Source organism: Thunnus albacares, chromosome 22 (assembly GCF_914725855.1).
Source record: "Thunnus albacares chromosome 22, fThuAlb1.1, whole genome shotgun sequence".
In the NCBI taxonomy this organism is placed as follows: domain Eukaryota; kingdom Metazoa; phylum Chordata; class Actinopteri; order Scombriformes; family Scombridae; genus Thunnus; species Thunnus albacares.
The window spans coordinates 21292933-21314113 of NC_058127.1; the positions used below are offsets into that span (position 1 = coordinate 21292933).

Below are 21181 nucleotides of genomic sequence, written 5' to 3' on the forward strand. Positions count from 1 at the left end.
GGTGGCGTGCTGTGTGACGGTGCAGCATGTGACGGCGCAGTGTGCGATGGGCAGGTTCAGAAATAAACTAGTCAAACAAAGGTTTATGAATTATTATTGAGGCTCAGCTTCGTGATCTACTGCTGTGAATATGTATGAGTATGTAATGGAATCACAGATCTTCACATCCACTCACTAAAGCATGTTGTGGGAAAACAAACTATTTTTTGTAGATACACAAAATTTTTAAGTAAGTAAATGACAACACATGACCAGCATCTGTATTGTAAACCATTCAAGTCAACTGTCTGCAGCTGTAAACATAAAGAAAACTGCAAGTTCCTCACTTACAAAAAGTAAGAATGTTAATTAAAGCTTCTGATGCAGTCACAACAAAACAAAAGTGGTTGATAAAACCTGCATCTTTCATTCATCAGATGATTTTAAATTCCACTTGTCTTTATGTTGTTTCTATCTGGGCCTGTTTGTTTCCTCAATGTATCTGATGAACAACTAGACATAAAGCACTTTGTTCTACACATGAAGACTATTATCCCATATTCTGCAGCTTGCACGCTGATGTTCAGAGTGACCAGGAACTCTTTAAAATATTACATTTCCTGACACTTCTCAGATGTCTGATGTGGCCATTTTTATGGCAGAGATTAATCCAGGCCATGTGAGTATTTAGTATAAGAAAATAACATGTGACTGTCTATCATTCTTTAACTTTGGTTTGAACACTATGCAGCTAAAATAATCTTTAGGATAATCATCTCGTATCCGTTCAGACGATCATTTGGCATCAACACTCATTTTACAGAAAGCATTCATGTGGACAGTTTACGCAACTGTATGAGCAAGAAAAAATGGCCCCACCTCTTAAGTTGAGAGCACCCTTCCTGGAGCACAGTTTGATTACACACATTGCTGAGCTACAATCATACGCACCATGATGAACCTTACCTTGATAACAGCTTTCATTCTCTGCAGCATCAGTAAGTACTGCCACTACAATTCTCTCAACTTCATTGCTGCCACAATTTAATGGTTTTTGCTCATTATTCAATTTATTAAGAGGTTTTGTTTTTCTTCCTATAACAACTAAATCTCTTGTTGTCTCTGCTGTGTGTTTCAGGCTGGATCTCTGTCTCACTTTCTGAGTCTCACACTGTGAAGGTCCAGCCTGGTGAAAACGTCACACTGCAGTGCACCAACATTTCCAACATTCCATCAAAGACAACCTGGTTCAGACTGGTCAACAGAGCCAAAGCCAGCTGTATCTCAACTATGTACATCTCTAAAACTGTTCAATACTGTGATGGATTTAAAAATGGAAAATTTCAAATGAGCTCCAACATTTCCACAGTCTCCCTCAACATTAAGGGAGTGGATTTATCTGACTCAGGGGTTTATTTCTGTGGATTTTACATTAATGGACAGACAGTTTTAAGTGTCATACATTTAAATGTCGAAGGTAAGATGTTATGAAATTTAGATTCTTCTCTTATGTCTTTCTATATGTGGCTATTTAATTATTGTCAGAACAAGATATTGATGCACATTTTTAAAACAAAATAAAAATAAAATGTATCTTCATTTCATTAAAAGGCAGTGATGATGAATCATATGATAACATTGGCAGAAAGTCTAAACGTAAGAGTCTCTTATAGATTTCATTGTGCAAAATTCATTTGTCCATTTTAATGTTAGTCATTTTTAGCTAGAAAAGGAGAAACAGTCTGATTAAAGATCTTTCTTGTGGCAGAGTCGGATGCAACAACAAAGCTGATGGGTGTGATCTTGGTGATCTTGGGCAGTCTGTTTGTTCTCCACACTACGGTCATCATTGGTCTGGTTGTTAAAAACAGAAAACTTCAGAGAGGTAATGTTTCGATCTTGTATTTGGTTTATAGTTTTTTTCACAAATTCTTTAAAGTTGTGTGAATATTTTGGAAGAATACTAAATTTCATGTTTGCCAAAAACGGAATAACAGTAAAGTTTTAGAATAATGACGGTCAATTAACTGATTAGATACATTGTCTCTTTCATTTGGCAGCTAATGAAGAAAAGAATCGACAACAGACTGAGGTGAATCATGTTTTATCATTTACTTTACAAGTAAAGTTTGATCATTTACTTGTATTTGTTTTATAATTTAAGATCATGTCCAGCCATTGTTTTGTTTTTCTCTTCATTTCCACTTGTTAAGGTGACTGACTGTAAATACTTTTATTTACAGAATCTGGGCTCTGATGACCTGAACTATGCAGCAGTAACTTTCGGTCCAAAAGCAAAAAGAAGAGCGGTGGAGCCAAATGTTGTGTATGCTGCCACCAGATAGACTCAAGAAACAAGAAAAGCTCTTCAGAGGGGAACTGATGCTTTTTCATGTGAATCTGCACTTGTGTTTTTATGTGTTTTTGTGTGTTTGGTGGACAGGAGACCATCACTTTGGCAGAAAAAAAGATGCATAATAGTTGCATCTTCTTTCTAGTGCTGAGTTTTATTCCATATCGCTCTTGTAAAGATGTTATTACAGCACATCAATACAGAAACTTAAGCTTTAAATGTTGACTTAATATAGACTGTATGCACAGTACATACAGTATGTCGGTGTGTCTATAGTGGTACGTGGAAGAAAATACAAAGATAATCTACAGCTAACATCCAGGTGTGTTTTTTAGCATGTAACATGTATTTATGCTCTCAGTCGTCCATCCTGCCACTTTCAAGTGTAACAAACAGTACTGTCTGTGTCAGTCTAAAAGAGACATCTCAACCACAGCAAGAATGGCCTTCAGCTCTGTACTATTTTCTCCAGTGTGTTACTTTCACAATGTAGCAACAACCACAAAACACACCAAATAAAACTGCTACTACATTTTGTTTTATCTGACTTCTGAAGAACTGTGTTGGTAAAAGGTGCAGCAAGACATTGTGCTGCAGCACAAATGAAAAAACAGAGATTGCAGTGTGAGATACAGTATGTGACTCCAACTCTCTGATTTACAGTATTTGGGCTCAGATGAGCTGAACTCTTCAGTGCTGAGGTTCCTTACAAAAACAATAAGAAGCAGGAGGCCAGCAGCAGAGAGAGAGGAGGAAACTCATGTTGTTTATGCTGCCACTAGATAGACTCAGGAAGCAACTGGAACTGCAGCTCTGATGCTTTATCATATTATTCTGTGGTTGTTCTCAGATGAAGGTGGTGAATACAAGCAACCAAAAAAATAAAAAATAGTTTGTATTTTCACGCTTGTGTTTTTCTTTTTCTTTTCTAAGCCAAAGTCTTTGTCTTTCTTATTTCATCTGTCTACAATCTTAATGTGACAATTAAAAGAGCAGAAAGGACACTGATGACTGTCAAACTTAGTTACAGAGAGAGTACGATAGGGAAGGTTTGGGTGACACGTCACTTGTTTGACAGGAAGTACAGCACAGTGTGGTCTCAAGTGAACATCATGGGTCATGATACTAAATTTGTTTAACCTCTTGATCTCTACTGATGTAGAAACAATCTTAACAAGACTATATTTTCCTCTATTTGGCTCAATATATTATTATTTCTACACTTTAGAAATTTCTCCATTATATGCTGACACGGTGAATAAGTATAGTAGCTGTGTTTGCATTTATATGCAGACATGCAACAAGTCTTGTGCACCCTGCCCCTGTCATTTTCTATTGTGGTAAAAGTGTGAACCAGCCAAAACAAAACCAAAGTTCTGTATTTCTCATCTTTCTGTTGGTATTTGAGCAATAATGCACCTTCTGATACACAACAACAGTAGAAGCTGCAGGAATGAAGCATAACTACTATACTGAGAGATCATTACTGAATAGAAATACATTCAATGGCTATTGGAGAAAACAATAGTATTATAACTTTAATGTGACTGAATTACAAGATTTATCCTACTTGTTTGGAAGAAAGACATTTTAAAAAAAACTTTGATTATGCACAGATTTAAGGATGATACCTGACAAACTCAGCTACAGCATCTAAGATACAACACATGACTGTGTGAACTCTTATGTACAAAATGTGAGCTCAGATGACCTGAACTATGTAGCCCATCCAAAAACAAAACAAAAATTGCAGGTCTGCATCAGAGAGAGAGCTGGAGCTGAATGTTGTGTTTGCTGCTGCCACCAGATTCAGGAAGCTACTGGATGTGTGAGTTTAGAATATGCTTTGTCATATTAATTGGCTGATGTGTTTTCATATGTGAGTGGTAAGTAGGAGCAGTTGACATCACTTTGTCTAGAATCTAATTTTAATTATGTTCTGGTTGAGTTTTGATTCTCTCGTGCTTCTTTCTCTCTTGCTCTCAGTCTCAGTGTCTTTTTATCTTGTTTGTCTTCATCTTATTCTTCAGACAGACAAAAGAAAAAAAGGTGAGAACTTGTGCTGCCAGCAAATAAACTCAGAAAGGAACTGATGCTTTATCACAGTAACCTGATGTGTGTTTGTGTGTGGGCAGTGGGTGGAAGGACTCACTGTGAAAAAATGATCAATAAATTAAAAGTTTGCATTTTATTGCTTGTGTTTCTTTCAATCCTTCTCTGTTAAAGTCTTTCTTATTCTGTCTGCCTCTGATCTTAATCTGAGAGAAACGAGAGCATGTTAGATGTTTGATGGAGGAGGAGCCAGAAAAGGACACTGATGACTGTCAAATCTCCTTATAGGGAGAGTCAGATGGTCTGCAAGAAGGGAGGAGTGAGTGAGGTAAACGTCACTTGTTTGACAGGAAGTACAGCACAGTGTGGTCTCAAGTGAACATCATGGGTCATGAAACTAAATTTGTTTAACCTCTTGATCTCTACTAATGTAGAAACAATCTCAACAAGACTATATTTTCCTCTATTTGGCTCAATATATTATTATTTCTACATTTCAGAAATGTCTCCATTATGTACTGACACAGTGAATAAGTATAGCAACTGTGCAGACATGCAACAAGTCTTGTGCACCCTGCCCCTGTCATTTTCCATTGTGGTGAAAGTGTGAACCAGCCAAAACAAAACCACAGCAAGACTGGCCTTTAACTCTCTGCTGTAAAACCACATGCAATTAAAACTGTTCCTCTTTCACACAACTTGTTTTCTTCTTAACGTGAAGATATTTTGGTGATGTATCTGTTGAGATGTAATCAGTTAAAATACCATCAAGTATAAATCCATCTCATCTCAAACCGTCACGTTCTTTACAGACCACAGTAACTGAACTATTAAGTACAACATTGAGAGAGCTATTTACTGTCACATGTTGCTGGAAAGTGCTGAATTTACTGACAGTACCTGAGGACAATGAAGTAGAATCAACTAGAATTAATTAGTGAGTGAAAACAGTATTGTTGTTATAGAGAAAATCTCACAGGAACAGAACTGATTTGACCAAGACAACAGGTAAACAAGGAGGACATTTTGAGTATGCATTACAACACCAGCTGCAAAATTAAACTCAGATCAGCAAACAAGACATTTTACTAAAATGTGATACAATTATAAAGGCAAACAGAGGAAATTAGGAATAGATTCATGTCTTTATAAGTTTGTGTCAAATAAAGGCCTGGTTGTCTCTGAAGTTGAGAATTTAGAGTCTTTATATTGCAACAATTACTGAGTTTCTTACCCCTTCATGTATTTGGATAATATGCTTGTTGGCTGTCTTACCAAAAGTGAATAAAAAGATCAGTTTTAAATGAACCTGTGTTCAGTGTAGAGTTTGGTACAAAGCAGGGGGATACAGGTCAAAACGAGATGTGTTACCTCAGAAAAACACTATGTTCTCAGCACCACAACTTCAACCCAAAATATCAACTATGTGGTCAGTGGCTGACAAGATAAACAGACATAATCAAACCTCCTTCCTGGAGCTCAGTGATTTTAAGATCCATTGTTGTGTAGATGATCAAATGCACAATGATGAGCTTTACTATGATTACAGCTTTACTTCTCTGCAGCCTCAGTAAGTACTGACATTGAATTACTCTCAAAATGTTCTCCATGGCTAACTTATGTTTTCTTTAATAACCAGCAGGAAAAATGAATTGACTTAATACAGTTGATTAGAGGAACTGTTGTCTGTCTGTTGCTTAACAGCCGGGATTTAAATCTCATTTTGTCTCTGCTGTGTGTTTCAGGCTGGATCTCGGTCTCAGCCTCTGAGTTTCAGACTGTGGAGGTCCAGCTTGGTGAAGAAGACTCTCTGCTGTGCTCCAACTTTTCCACTTCTTCCTCTCTGGTTTATTCTGGTTTAGACTGGTCAACAGAACCAAGCCCCATTGTATTTCCTCTCTGTACAATTATATTGAGCCTGCTTCTTTCTGTAATGGGGTTCAAAATGGAACATTTGAAATGACCAACATGATCCAACATCTCTACTTTGTTTCTCAAAATCAAGCTCATGAATTTATCTTTTCCTAAAACAAACAATGTATAAACTCATACAAATGTAATCATCACTTATGACCCACTAGAAGTGCGTGTTGGTGTATGTATCTGCAGAGACCCTGCCCTCTGCCTGTATTTACTTATATTGCAGTCGGGACACTGTTGGGCATCAGCCTTTGGGCAGTGGCTGTGATAACAGCAGGCAGAGTTTGAGGTCAGGACTCCACCACTCTACCAGGTTACATAACTGTGTTTCTTTATGTGCTTCATTTTCTCCTGCTTCTCTGTGTCTCTCCTCTGCTGTCTGTTTGAGTGGCACGCACACATGCAGAGCAGAGAGGCCACAACAGAAAGGATGAAGCTGCACTTCGGCTTGTTAATGATGAGTTTTGTTGCCTCTTGGTCCTTTCACTTGTCAAAAAAGACTGGTTTTCAGCCATAACCACAAACATCCAAGTCTAGTTAAAAGTTACCAGTATATATCAACTCCTGACAATATTTCACTACTCCACTCATTACTTTATACAAACTGACTAATTGACCTTCACAGTTTCTTTCACACTTGTTGAAATATACAAACTCATATTTACACAACCAGATATGAAGCATGTACTTTGTGAAATTTAGATGAAAGCACTCGACAATAACGGGTCCTGAAAAATGTTCTCAGGATTTTCTTGCTCCCAATCTTTTTTATTGTTTATTGTTAAATTAATAAACAATTAATGTTGAATGAGAATATTAAAAAAAAAAAAAGAACAATGATAAGTGCACTCAAGGTTTGTATTCAGCTCTGTGAAGAAATCAGAGATAACAACAACATGGAGAGCATGTCAGCACTCACTGTTTAGTCTTGGAGCAGCTATAATGTGTAATGATATAATAGAAAAAGCACAAACAGCAAGAAACTGGATATTGAGGTAAATATCTCAGTGTTTCCCCAATATTCATTCAGCAGCAGCACACTGCCGTAGTGTAGCTCTGTTTAGGAATAGGGCAGTGTGTAATGTGTGTAATGTGTGTGTGTGTGGTGAGTGTGTAAATGAGCGTGTGTTCTTGAGCGAGTGCAGAGAGAGAGAGGCAAAAAAGTGACGGTGATTGCGAGCGGAGCAGATGAAAAGGTTAGCAGTAACTTGTCAGTCTGGCAGTAAATAAATAAATGCTGCAGCTTCTCAAGACAAAGAAAAGACTCGTCTTCCAAATCGTTGTCGTGGAAATGTGTCTTCTGAGTTTTTCATCAGCCATCACAACCCTTCACCCCCCACCGCCCCAAAGCAATCAACCTAGGGGAAACACTCTTATTCTATATATCTTTCTTCACTATATTGTATGTAATTTGGCTTGAAGATTATTTATTATGAAATCACATTGTCTGAAAAATAACTTTGTCTCGTTCTCATTGAGGCAAACATCTGCATCAAGATGCTTTTCCTGAGAACATTAATGTCAGTTTGAGGAACAGGACAAGCAACAAGAAAACAGCCCGCCTCTTTATGTTGAGATCAACCTTCCTGGGTCACACATCAAGTACGGACATTGCAGAGCTTCAGTCATACACACCATGAGGACCTTTACCTTGATAACTGCTTTAAGTCTCTGCAGCATTAGTGAGTATTGGCTTTGAATTAGTCTCAACTTCATTACAAATGTTGTTATTCTATGTTCAGCCGACACGACTGAAACTTATATACTCACTATTAAATTCATTAAGAGGTATCGTTTATCTTCCTGTAACAACTTGTCTCTGCTGTGTGTTTCAGGCTGGATCTCTGTCTCAGTGTCTGAGTCTCAGGTTGTGGAGGTCCAGTCTGGACAAGAAGTCACACTGCAGTGTCCCGATAGATTAAAAAATAGCATTGTGGCTTTCTGGTTGAGACTTGTCAACAGAACCAAGATCAACTGTATCTCTGTTATGATCAAATCTGGCAGCGAAGCTGAACTCTGCGATGGCTTTCAGAAGGGAAAATTTGAAATGAGCTCCAACACCTCTACTGTCTCTCTGAACATCAAACAAGTGGATTCATCAGACTCTGGAATGTATTTCTGTGGATTCTACACAAGTGGCCGTCCAGTTTTCACTGTGATATATTTAAATGTTGCAGGTAAGATTAATGTCTTGTATTTTGTTTGGTACCAACTATTTGGTCATTTATGTTTATATTGTTAATATGTTTCATAATTATTATCTAATATCTACATATGCAACAAAGTGACAGTTTAAACATTACCAAACAATGATTGTGAAATCTGTCAAAACAAAATCAAGACTAAATGTATCTTCATTTCATTAAAAGGCAGTGATGATGGATCACATGATGACATGGATGACACATCTAAAAGTAAGATTTGCAGATGTAGAAATGCAGATTATCAAACATTTGAAAATGAAACAGTTCTGCTTGATTTGTTTTTTCATCTCAAGTCACTTCTGGTAGTAATTTAGTCTGATTTAATGATCTTTCTTGTAGAATGTGAGTGTGAGTCTGATGGAATAACAAAGTTGACGAGTGTGATCCTGGCTGGTCTGACTGTTTTCCTTGTAATGGTCATCATTGGTCTGCTGCTTAAAATCAGGAAACTTAAGACAGGTACTTTTTCAAAGTTACTGTGTGTGTCTTATAATTGGTTTTGTTGCTACTGGACATTCTCTTCAAGTGTTGACAATATGGAGGAAATATATGAAACGTCTTGCTTGAAAAATGTAATAACAGCAATATTTAAGAACAATGACTGTCAAATAACTGATCAGATGTAATTGTCTCTGTCCTTTAGCTGAAGAAGAACAGAATCCACAACCAAGTGAGGTGAATCCTACTTTTACATTTGCTTTGATATATTGTATGACAGAGCAAGAAACAGCCAGACCTATTAGCTGAAATGATCTTGTTGCAGTATCACAGTTTATGTTGGCTGATGAGTAAGAAATAAGCAAAATCGGCAAGAAATAAAAGTGCCGAAGATATGTGTCATTTAGAAACAGTGTCTCCTTTACATAATGTGTCCATCAGAGAGCACGAACAAGTTTATTTTTCAACTGTAAAATGTTTTCCTTCACACACATCTTCACTAAATGTCACAATCCTTTAAAAAAAATCAAGGCATCATGGTGTTCATGACAATTGGCCAAATATCAATATTGGTATCGGCCTCAAAGAACCAGTATCTAAATTGTATTTTATTTCAATCTTATCAAGTCACCACATTAAGACTGTAAATACTCTTTTTACAGAATCAGGTCTCTGATGAGCTGAACTACGCTGCAGTCACATTTCAACCAAAAGCAAAAAGAAAGGTGGTGGAGCCAAATGTAGTGTATGCTGCCACCAGATAGACTCAGGGAACAACTGGAAATGATGCTTCATCATATTAATCCGCTTTGGGGCTTTTGTGTGTTGTTGTTGCTGAGAGGAATAACATCTCTTGCCAACAAAAAAATCTCATTTTGCAATAAAGATCATTTTCAATCACTGTCCTACTGCAGAGCTTTAATTCTCAGCATTTTCTTTCTCACAGTCAAAGTTTATTTTGTAAAAACATATGATTTGTGTTTGATGGAGGACGAGCCAGGGAGGACACTGATGATTGTCCAGATTCTCTTATAGTGTTATATTGAGGTCGGATGAGTGAGTGAGGTGCACATGACTTCTTTGACAGGAAGAGACAGCTCAGTGTGGTCTGAGCACCACTGAGGTGAGAACCATGTGGCCTGTTAGATCAAAGCTTTCTAAAAACAAATTTAGAGAAAAGTCAGAGTCTCTGAAGTTGTATAGAGGTTTTGGAAACACATACAGTTAAACAATGTCAAAACTGAATATTTTACTGTGATATTTTACCATGTGAGTGATAAGTGGAGATGTAATAAAATAGCATCATGTGAGCTGTAAATCAGCCTTCAACTGTGTCACTGCTCCTCTTGTCATGAGTCACATTTCACACTTGAAACACAGATCTTCATCTGAAAGCATATGAATAGCGTTTAATGGAGAAGGAGCCACGTTTCTAACCCTGTAACATGCTCTATGGGTTTAACTTCTCACGCTAGCATATACATCCACTGACATTCAGTTTTAAGAGGAAAATTCTTCTCAGAACTACTGTAAAAACTCATCATGATGAGATAAGTAGTTATGGATGACTTCATGTTTTGGGTCACACTTTGGCCAGAGTCCAAGATATCTGCCAGCATGCAAGCACTACAAAGTCCCGTTTTCTTGAACCATACTGGTAGCCTCACCCTGGTTAATCCATATAGGATACACAGTAGGATACAAAAGCACAGGAACTAGCACTATCAAAGCATGGTCCATCTTCAGCCAGCTACTCATGGCATAGGACCTAAAAGGGTCAAAATACAGAGTCTAGGTCTAGACCCTGGCATAGTACAGGCAATTCAGGGTGCAAAGAAATCCTCCACCATCACAGTCTATAAGGCTAATTAGCTCATTTTCAGAGCGGTGGGCCCACAATGGCAGCATGAACTTCCTAAACCACCAGTCTCAGTTCAGGGATGCCCTGCTGTGAATACTGTATGTATGAATATGTTGGTAACAGATCTTTTACTGTCACTTATGTAAGCATGCCATACTGCACTAGTGGAAAACAGTTACTTTTTTTGCATAGAAGTAAAAATCTGAAAAACAATCAAAGGAGTTAAGCGTTAGTTAAGGCAGGCATGGAAGTAAGTTATAGTCACATGTCTCATTTCTGTCCAATCATACATGTCCATGATCTATTCCATCCACTTACGCTGTCCTTATAAACTCGGAGGTGCTCATTCATTCAGCTTGCCATAATGCTCACTATGCTCCTCACTCCTGCATTACCTCCTGACTGTAATTCATCTCACTCTACCTCTCCAGCCTCCTCCTGTATTAGCATCCAGCTGTTGTGAACATGAATGTTCAATCATACATGTTCTTCAATCATTGTGTATGTAAAGCTCTGCCGGGGGCTTGTAAGCTCAGGGTCAGTCTGTGTCAACTTGCTCAGATTATTCCAGAGCATCACATGGGCAGAGCTTCGCTGTCAATTGAAAATGCATGTCTTGTTGAAATAAATGGTTAAAGTTGCAATTCACAACAGTCAGCCACTAGATGTCGCACTATAGAATCAACATCCCAGACCAAAACAAATGTGTTTTGTTTACTCAATAAAATTGGGGGAAAAAAGAAAGCCAACAACTCACAAAACTCAGATCTATACTGAAACTGTCAAACTAGGCGGTGCTGATCAAATATGGATCAAGATTCTGTTACTGCATTGCCTATTTCTCACCTCAAATGTTTTCAGAAACATGTTTTAGTGTACTGTTTACCTGTAATTTGAGAAGTTTGTGATGTGGCCGCCATCTTAGAAACGGACACAGAGGGACTCACATGCACTAACATGCATCAACATGCACATGGGGCTGGTGTGGCTACCAAAATAAAGAACAGAGAAGCTCAGACAACAACACACACAGAGGGAGTGTAACTTCAATCACTGCTCAGGTAGCCATTACTCCACTATATCCTTACATAGAAAATAGTTGTTTGCTGACATCCAGTGAGGCTAAATGTCATTTATTGCACCTTTAAATCTGACCTGAGTGTCCTAACTGAACTGAGTGTACAATGATGGAAATCAACAGGAGACCACAAGCGTTTGAGACCACCTCTGTACTGAGACAAAAACATCCTTGTGCAGGTAAAGCTCCATTTAGTTCTAATATATGGGGGTATATAATCACTGCTTCTACACAAATGTCTGCAACTGCAACGTCTGATATGACCAACATATTGTATAACATGGTCTGAAGAATAACTTGAGGGTAACATTCTGCATCAACACTTTTCCTGAAAGCATTTATGATGTCAGTTTGAGCAATAAGACAAGTAACTAAAAAAAGAAAAAACACCCCGCCTCTTTATGTTGAGAGCAGCCTTACTGGTTCAGTTGCGGGCAGTTTAGTGTAACAGTCATACGCAAGATGCACTATCCACTAATTACAAAATATACCCAAATTAATTACTTATGTTCCTTTTCTTTTATAGAAAAAAATATTTTGTTTTCTCTGCTTTTTGTTTAAGATTTATTATCCGTCAAACTTTCTCTAATTAAAAATCTCTTCTTGTCTCTGTGTGTTTCAAGGTGGATCTCTGTCTCAGTGTCTAAGTGTCAAATTCCTTCCCCCCCCCCCCCCCCCCCCCCCCCCCCCCCCCCCCCCCAATCAGTGCACACAGCCCCCCTCAAGGTCCTGACGATGTGACCCCCCCTCAAGTTTTCTGGATGACATCCTTTGCAGCAGCAACAACTGTGTCAGCTTTACCATCCTCCAGGGATACCATGTGGAGGAACTGGTTAAACACTCATCGCTCTTTTTCCAGGTATCTGAAATAAAGTTCTGTTTATTGGCATATGATTTTTTTAAAATTCACCTTTCAACAGTTCCCACGTTCATACCTGATATATATGTCAAACTGTCGGCTTATGGAGACTTTTTTTTTTTTTTTAATTAAAAAAACCCCCCAAAGAATAGCTTGTTTTGACATGACATGCTTTAGTGAGTGTGTGTGAAGATCAGTGATTCCATTAAATACTCATACATATTCACAGCAGTACATCACTTAGCCACTTAGCTGAGCCTCACTGTTGAGGTTCTAGAGGAGGATGGCTGATCATCTGGACATTGTGGATGTTTCCAGTGTAGCTGCATACATGACATCCAGAGGTGTTCAGTCTGCCTCTGGCCTATACTCATTATTTTATTCTGAAAGTCAACATTCAGGGCTTCAGCCTGCTCTGAATGCTTCATTTGCAATGTTACCTTTACTTCCTCCTCGTGATGACAGTGATTGTTCGCACATGCCCACAAACAACCATCCATTTTGTAGCCTTTGTTCCCAAGGTTGTTGCTAAGGTTGCTCAAATTGTGTTGTTTGTGTTGTCCACCAACATAATACCAACATTAGAATCAGGCTTAAACATGTACAGATGTATCTGAAAAGTTTCCATTTCAAGTGAAGAAGAAAAAGAAGCAGATCCTACTACTACTACTACTACTACTACTACTACTACTTCTTGTTTACGTAGCCTCCAGAGTCCCCAGATGTCAGCTTAGACGCAGCTTCCAAGAGTTGGCCAATCAGAACAGAGTGGGCTAATCAGGAGGGGAGCCTTAAAGAGACAGGGGCTAAAATGACCTGTTTCAAACAGAGGCTGAACTGAGGGGCTGCATAAAGAGCCAGTATAAGATAAAAAGTTCGAACTGTAGATCATGCACAGATATTCCAGTAGAGCCCCAGAATATAAATATAGACCTGGAAATGTGCACAAAATGTCCCCTTCAAACCAAAATGTCTCATTTCTGCTTTTGCTCATTCAATACAAAAAGATGTGGCATTGTTGGAAAGCACCTTTGACAGAGCTGGGTTGACTCACAGAAATTAATGTAACAGTTCATATAAGTCATTTCTTTCTACTGTTGAGTAGGTACAAAAGTAATGTGATTACCAATTCAATGAGTAATAAGTAAGGAGTCATTGATATTTTTCAAGAAACATGTTGGCAGCTGCGTTGAGGAAGACTGAGTACAGATCACAGCTGTCAAAAAGCGAGTGAAGCAGGTTGACCCAAATACAGAAGACGGCAGGATCAGATGCAGAAATTTATAGAAAAACTCAAAAGACACAGGAAGAAGGAACACTGACCAAAAACACAGATGACTTGACAAAGACTGAACTGAAAACTGGACTTTAAATACACAGGGTCTGATTACAAACTGAACACAGGTGAGTGAAACAACACACAGGTGAAACACATGAGGCAATCAACAAAGACAACAAGGAACAGGTGACACAACCCAAGGGCAGATTGCGAGCTGATAGGGTGCATCCCAAGTCTCTTAAATTGCATCCACGTTTCCCTCACTTGCGTCTTTTCCTTGTGTCTTAGTCCCTCCCATTGTGGATGCAAGAAGAGACACAAGGAAACCAAGCGAGGAGACAGGAAACGAGGAAATTTGTTTTAAGAGACATGAGACGTCCTCTCCTCTGAAGCGTCATGTGAAGTGACATCCATTTCTGATGACAGCAACAGCTGATCACAGATGGATCAGCTGTCAGTTGGCTTTAACAGCTGTAGAAACTTCTGATGGAGTTTGTGTCTGTACACATGTGCACTGTGCTAATACTAATAAAGGTTCACAGTTATCACCGCTAGAGCAGCTGTTTCCTCTTTGCAGCTTACACCTAAATAAAAACCTGCATTCTGCATTTATACTGTGTCCTGCCCACGTTTCTTCATAAGTGGCATGTTCTTATATTCAGTTGGAGATGCTGAAAACCTGAATAAAGGCACTATTTGCCACTCTATCAGAAATGTGTATTTGGCATTAAAATCATTGGCACATATCTTCATCGCCTTCCCTGGCCACAGAAGAATTTGCTACATTAAAGAGGAATTCTACAAGATTACCGGTAACATCAATTACAGAACAAAAAAGCGTTAACATTAGAACAGTCACTGTAAGATACTCATTATTTTGTGTTACAGCTTTCCCTAATGTCATTGGTGCACTGGACTGCACTCAGATCCACATTAAACATCCCTCAGGGGCACATGAAGGAGATTTTGTAAACAGAAAATCCTTTCACATTATCAATGTTCAGGTAAGAATGACTTATGGTTACTGTCAACTACATATATTAATTATGTGTATTTAATTACCTTAATAGGCTGCATCTTATTGTTTCAGATGATCTGTGATGCTGACTGCGTAATCAGTAATTTAGAGGCAAAGTGGCCTGGCTCAGTTCATGACTCCCAAGTCTTTCAGGCCAGTACGGTTTACCAGCGACTATGACAAGGTGAGCCACACACATTTTATTGATAAGCACCTTGAACCTTGAACATAATAAATGTGTCAAAAGTTTTACTCCATTTATGTTCTTGTAACGATTATATTTTGTATTCTATTGCATGTTGCTGGGAGACAGGGGTTATGCTTGTCAGCCATTCCTGCTCACTCCCCTTGCAGACCCTCAAACAGTGGCACAGCAAGCAAATAATCTTGCCCATGTGAGAACAAGGACCCAATGTCACGTTTTCAGTGTCTTCACCACCTGAGGGTCACCCCAGACAGGACCTGCAACGTCACTGTTGCCTGCACAGTCCTGCAGAATATTGCCTGTCTCAGGAAGGAAAGGGCTCCCAGAGTGGCATTACAGATTGACTAGGACAATGCTGCAATATTTCCAGACAACGTTAATGGCAGACTGGTCAGAGACCAATACATTGTTAATTATTTCAGTTGACTGATTCTCTTTTTGATGAAGCCTATCCCTTACTAATACAGGATAGTGTATGTCACTCTTCCCTGTGTACATATATTTTATTTGGCATTGGTAGCACACAGTTTCTGGTTGTTACGTTTCATAATTTTACAATCTTCCCAAATTAGTCTCACTTCACTGGACCAATAACTATATAGTATACTGTACATTCACGAAACAGGGAGGACACCACAATGTGTTTTGACCTTTTTATTTTGCAGTCATCACTTGTCTGCTTGGAGCTTGGGAGAGAGAACAACAATGATTAATACATTGTGTTCCAGTCATGCTTAAAGTGTGCATTGAAATCACTTACTTCTCTTTCTAGTTTCAGGATATCCAGGTCCAGTTTCCTTCATTCAATTTCCATGTCAAGGTCCATATCCTGCAGTTTTTTCTTGTGGACTTAAATCTTCACATCTGCCAGCTCTATTTGTCTCTCTAGGTGTTTGGTGTATAGACATCTGACAGTTTGTGAATTCTGTAAAAAGGCTTATCAATTAGCACAACAGGAATTGTGCATAATGTGGATTTCCTTTAGGCGATACTCACTATATTGCCAGGCTGACTATCAGGCTGTACAGTATCTGGGTCCTGTTACAAATGTGATATTTTCTATCAGCACCACATCACTACTTCTTATCCATTATGGACCAAGTATTTCCACAAGACTGACATGATACCTCAAGAGTCCAGTGACACGGTGTCCTTGTCATATGCCGCAGAAGTGCCTTCCCCCTGTCAATAGAACTTGTATTGACCTAGTGTTGACAAGATGTGCCAAGCCTATGCCTTTAATGAATAATACTCACCGGATTATCATCTGGTGGCTCCAGAAGAGTGACTGTGTTGCCAGATGCTGCAAGGCAAACCAAAGTCAGACAGTCCACATAACACCATATAAATGGTTGATTGTGTTCCATGTGCAGTACTGGAATAATGTACTTTGTATAAAGAGGGCAAGTGCCAGACACTTGAGCCTTTTTCTTAACTGCTAAAATAAGTGCAGTCAATAAAATATGTGACCTGTGCACCTTCTAAGTAATTTATACACCTGATTTGTACATGCTGATCATTTTTGTACATCAGCAATCAAGGCACTTACCAGCCTGCAAAATGTTCTTTTTATTCTTTTAATCTTGACGTGTTACCAAGTCCTCTTTTGTCCAGTCATAATTGCTCTGTATGAACATTTAGAGATTATATATATATATATATATATATATAAATAGATAGATAGAGAGAGTTGCACATACGGTTGTAGTACATATTCTTGCATTATGGTTTGTAATTAGTCTTCATAGTAAGTTTCCTGAGTAACATTAACTTCCACTGCTCACTTTTAAGGCAAAGTGTACAACTGTTAATTTGTGAAAATGACAATCCCTTGAATTGTAATTATGACCGTTTCAGTGGAGCAGTGGTTAATAAGTGTATTTTTGGACTACTTACGCATTCAGTCGGTCCACTATTGTCTGCCAGGCTTTTTCTCTCTGTTTAATTACAGCGGCCGTATTGCCTTTTTTTTTACATATATTTCGCCTCCTCATAAGTTTCCATTATAAGCTGATGCTCACTTGGTGAGAAGTATGCAGCACGCATCTTCTCCATTTCTGCATCAGTAACTCTGTGATCGACCTTGTGGTCTGTTTAAGAAAGCCGTGAACATGCACTTATCTGAATTACTTACATCTGGCTTGACATAGTCGCACCTCCTCATCCTGGCTTTGCAAATGTGCAACAGATTAAGCCTGAATGCACTGATTAGACTAGGTCAAGCCTCACTTTTTCAAGTAGGGCAACATAAGTGTAACACAGAAAACCCAAAAGAACAAAAACACAGAATCCAAACACAACAGAAAGTCCTGGCAGGATGTGACAACAGTGAAGATGGTCAGGAGCTGCACCTGCTGTATCTCTGCTGTGTCTTCAACATGTACAGTGTTTCCCACAGGCCTGTGTTTTACCTGTGGTGGTGGGTGGCGTGGTGCGTGACGGTGCAGCATGTGACGACGCAGTGTGCAATGGGCAGGTTCAGAAATAAACTAGTCAAACAAAGGTTTATGAATTATTATTGAGGCTCAGCTTCGTGATCTACTGCTGTGAATATGTATGAGTATGTAATGGAATCACAGATCTTCACACCCACTCACTAAAGCATGTTGTGGGAAAACACGCTATTTTTTGTAGATACATAAAATTTTTAAGTAAGTAAATGACAACACATGACCAGCATCTGTATTGTAAACCATTCAAGTCAACTGTCTGCAGCTGTAAACATAAAGAAAACTGGAAGTACCTCATTTACAAAAAATAAGAATGTTAATTAAAGCTTCTGATGCAGTCACAACAAAACAAAAGTGGTTGATAAAACCTGCATCTTTCATTCATCAGATGATTTTAAATTCCACTTGTCTTTATGTTGTTTCTATTTGGGCCTGTTTGTTTCCTCAATGTATCTGATGAACAACTGATGAAAGCACTTTGTTCTACACATGAAGACTATTATCTCATATTCTGCAGCTTGCACGCTGGTGTTCAGAGTGACCAGGAACTCTTTAAAATATTACATTTCCTGACACTTCTCAGATGTCTGACGTGGCCATTTTTATGGCATTTATGAGATTAATCCAGGCCATGTGAGTATTTAGTATAAGAAAATAACATGTGACTGTCTATCATTCTTTAACTTTGGTTTGAACACTATGCAGCTAAAATAATCTTTAGGATAACCATCTCGTATCCGTTCAGACGATCATTTGGCATCAACACTCGTTTTACAGAAAGCATTCATGTGGACAGTTTACGCAACTGTATGAGCAAGAAAAAATGGCCCCACCTCTTAAGTTGAGAGCACCCTTCCTGGAGCACAGTTTGATTACACACATTGCTGAGCTACAATCATACGCACCATGATGAACCTTACCTTGATAACAGCTTTCATTCTCTGCAGCATCAGTAAGTACTGCCACTACATTTCTCTCAACTTCATTGCTGCCACAATTTAATGGTTTTTGCTCATTATTCAATTTATTAAGAGGTTTTGTTTTTCTTCTTATAACAACTAAATCTCTTGTTGTCTCTGCTGTGTGATTCAGGCTGGATCTCTGTCTCACTTTCTGAGTCTCACACTGTGAAGGTCCAGCCTGGTGAAAACGTCACACTGCAGTGCACCAACATTTCCAACATTCCATCAAAGACAACCTGGTTCAGACTGGTCAACAGAAACAAAGCCAGCTGTATCTCATATATGTTCAGCTCTAAAACTGTTCAATACTGTGATGGATTTCAAAATGGAAAATTTCAAATGAGCTCCAACATTTCCACAGTCTCCCTCAACATTAAGGGAGTGAATTTATCTGACTCAGGGGTTTATTTCTGTGGATTTTTACTCAGAAGTGGACAGACAGTTTTAAGTGTCATACATTTAAATGTCGAAGGTAAGATGTTATGAAATTTAGATTCTTCTCTTATGTCTTTCTATATGTGGCTATTTAATTATTGTCAGAACAAGATATTGATGCACATTTTTAAAACAAAATAACAATAAAATGTATCTTCATTTCATTAAAAGGCAGTGATGATGAATCATATGATGACATTGACAGAAAGTCTAAACGTAAGAGTCTCTTATAGATTTCATTGTGCAAAATTCATTTGTCCATTTTAATGTTAGTCATTTTTAGCTAGAAAAGGAGAAACAGTTTGATTAAAGATCTTTCTTGTGGCAGAGTCTGATGCAACAACGAAGCTGATGGGTGTGATCTTGGTGATCTTGGGCAGTCTGTTTGTTCTCCACACTACGGTCATCATTGGTCTGGTTGTTAAAAACAGAAAACTTCAGAGAGGTAATGTTTCGATCTTGTATTTGGTTTATATTTTTTTCACAAATTCTTTAAAGTTGTGTGAATATTTTGGAAGAATACTAAATTTCATGTTTGCCAAAAACGGAATAACAGTAAAGTTTTAGAATAATGACGGTCAATTAACTGATTAGATCCATTGTCTCTTTCATTTGGCAGCTAATGAAGAAAAGAATCGACAACAGAGTGAGGTGAATCATGTTTTATCATTTACTTAACAAGTAAAGTTTGATCATTTACTTGTATTTGTTTTATAATTTAAGATCATGTCCAGCCATAGTTTTGTTTTTCTCTTCATTTCCACTTGTTAAGGTGACTGACTGTAAATACTTTTATTTACAGAATCTGGGCTCTGATGACCTGAACTATGCAGCAGTGACTTTCTGTCAAAAAGCAAAAAGAAGAGCGGTGGAGCCAAATGTTGTGTATGCTGCCACCAGATAGACTCAAGAAACAAGAAAAGCTGTTCAGAGGGGAACTGATGCTTTTTCATGTGAATCTGCACTTGTGTTTTTATGTGTTTTTGTGTGTTTGGTTGACAGGAGACCATCACTTTGGCAGAAAAAAAGATGCATAACAGTTGCATCTTCTTTCTAGTGCTGAGTTTTATTCCATATCGCTCTTGTAAAGATGTTATTACAGCACATCAATACAGAAACTTAAGCTTTAAATGTTGACTTAATATAGACTGTATGCACAGTACATACAGTATGTCGGTGTGTCTATAGTGGTACGTGGAAGAAAATATAAAGATAGTCTACAGCTAACATCCAGGTGTGTTTTTTTAGCATGTAACATGTATTTATGCTCTCAGTCGTCCATCCTGCCACTTTCAAGTGTAACAAACAGTACTGTCTGTGTCAGCCTAAAAGAGACATCTCAACCACAGCAAGAATGGCCTTCAGCTCTGTACTATTTTCTCCAGTGTGTTACTTTCACAATGTAGCAACAACCACAAAACACACCAAATAAAACTGCTACTACATTTTGTTTTTTCTGACTTTTGAAGAACTGTGTTGGTAAAAGGTGCAGCACTTGAAGACATTGAAAAAACAGAGATTGCAGTGTGAGATACAGTATGTGACTCCAACTCTCTGATTTACAGTATTTGGGCTCAGATGAGCTGAACTCTTCAGTGCTGAGGTTCCTTCCAAAAACAATAAGAAGCAGGAGGCCAGCAGCAGAGAGAGAGGAGGAAACTCATGTTGTTTATGCTGCCACTAGATAGACACAGGAAGCAACTGGAACTGCAGCTCTGATGCTTTATCATATTATTCTGTGGTTGTTCTCAGATGAAGGTGGTGAATACAAGCAACCACAAAAATAAAAACTAGTTTGTATTTTCATGCTTGTGTTTTTCTTTTTATTTTCTAAGCCAAAGTCTTTGTCTTTCTTATTTCATCTGTCTACAATCTTAATGTGACAATTAAAAGAGCAGAAAGGACACTGATGACTGTCAAACTTAGTTACAGAGAGAGTACGATAGGGAAGGTTTGGGTGACACATCACTTGTTTGACAGGAAGAGACAGCACAGTGTGGTCTCAAGTGAACATCATGGGTCATGATACTAAATTTGTTTAACCTCTTGATCTCTACTGATGTAGAAACAATCTTAACAAGACTATAT

At 38.3% G+C, this 21181-nt stretch overlaps 1 protein-coding gene, 2 long non-coding RNA genes and 1 gene segment (V, D, J or C); all 4 read left to right on the top strand.

Annotated features, from left to right (window-relative positions):
• The first annotated feature begins 806 nt into the window (after window positions 1-806).
• Window positions 807-19370, top strand: LOC122973295. The segment is given in 3 exon segments: window positions 807-977; window positions 1118-1456; window positions 19265-19370. Coding segments are annotated over 3 exon segments (447 nt in total).
• On the top strand, window positions 1464-2065 carry LOC122973313. The gene is made up of 3 exons (XR_006399976.1): window positions 1464-1635; window positions 1748-1864; window positions 2040-2065. It is a non-coding gene; the product is annotated as an uncharacterized LOC122973313 (long non-coding RNA).
• LOC122973287 lies at window positions 7444-9883 on the top strand. The gene is made up of 6 exons (XM_044340695.1): window positions 7444-7986; window positions 8140-8481; window positions 8674-8718; window positions 8848-8967; window positions 9152-9183; window positions 9609-9883. The coding sequence occupies exons 1-6, from the start codon at window positions 7941-7943 to the stop codon at window positions 9708-9710; spliced, it is 687 nt and encodes a 228-aa protein (XP_044196630.1). The 5' UTR covers window positions 7444-7940; the 3' UTR covers window positions 9711-9883.
• Window positions 19371-19445: 75 nt separating the features above from the next.
• LOC122973310 lies at window positions 19446-20538 on the top strand. Its single transcript, XR_006399972.1, has 3 exons — window positions 19446-19538; window positions 19713-19744; window positions 19896-20538. It is a non-coding gene; the product is annotated as an uncharacterized LOC122973310 (long non-coding RNA).
• The last annotated feature ends 643 nt before the right edge of the window (window positions 20539-21181 follow it).

Coding starts and splice junctions, on each gene's coding strand:
- LOC122973287 (XM_044340695.1), top strand. CDS start 7,941: ATGAGGACCTTTACCTTGATAACTGCTTTAAGTCTCTGCAGCATTA. Junction 8,719..8,847: donor CATGGATGACACATCTAAAA/GTAAGATTTGCA, acceptor TCTTTCTTGTAG/AATGTGAGTGTGAGTCTGAT. Junction 9,184..9,608: donor AGAATCCACAACCAAGTGAG/GTGAATCCTACT, acceptor CTCTTTTTACAG/AATCAGGTCTCTGATGAGCT.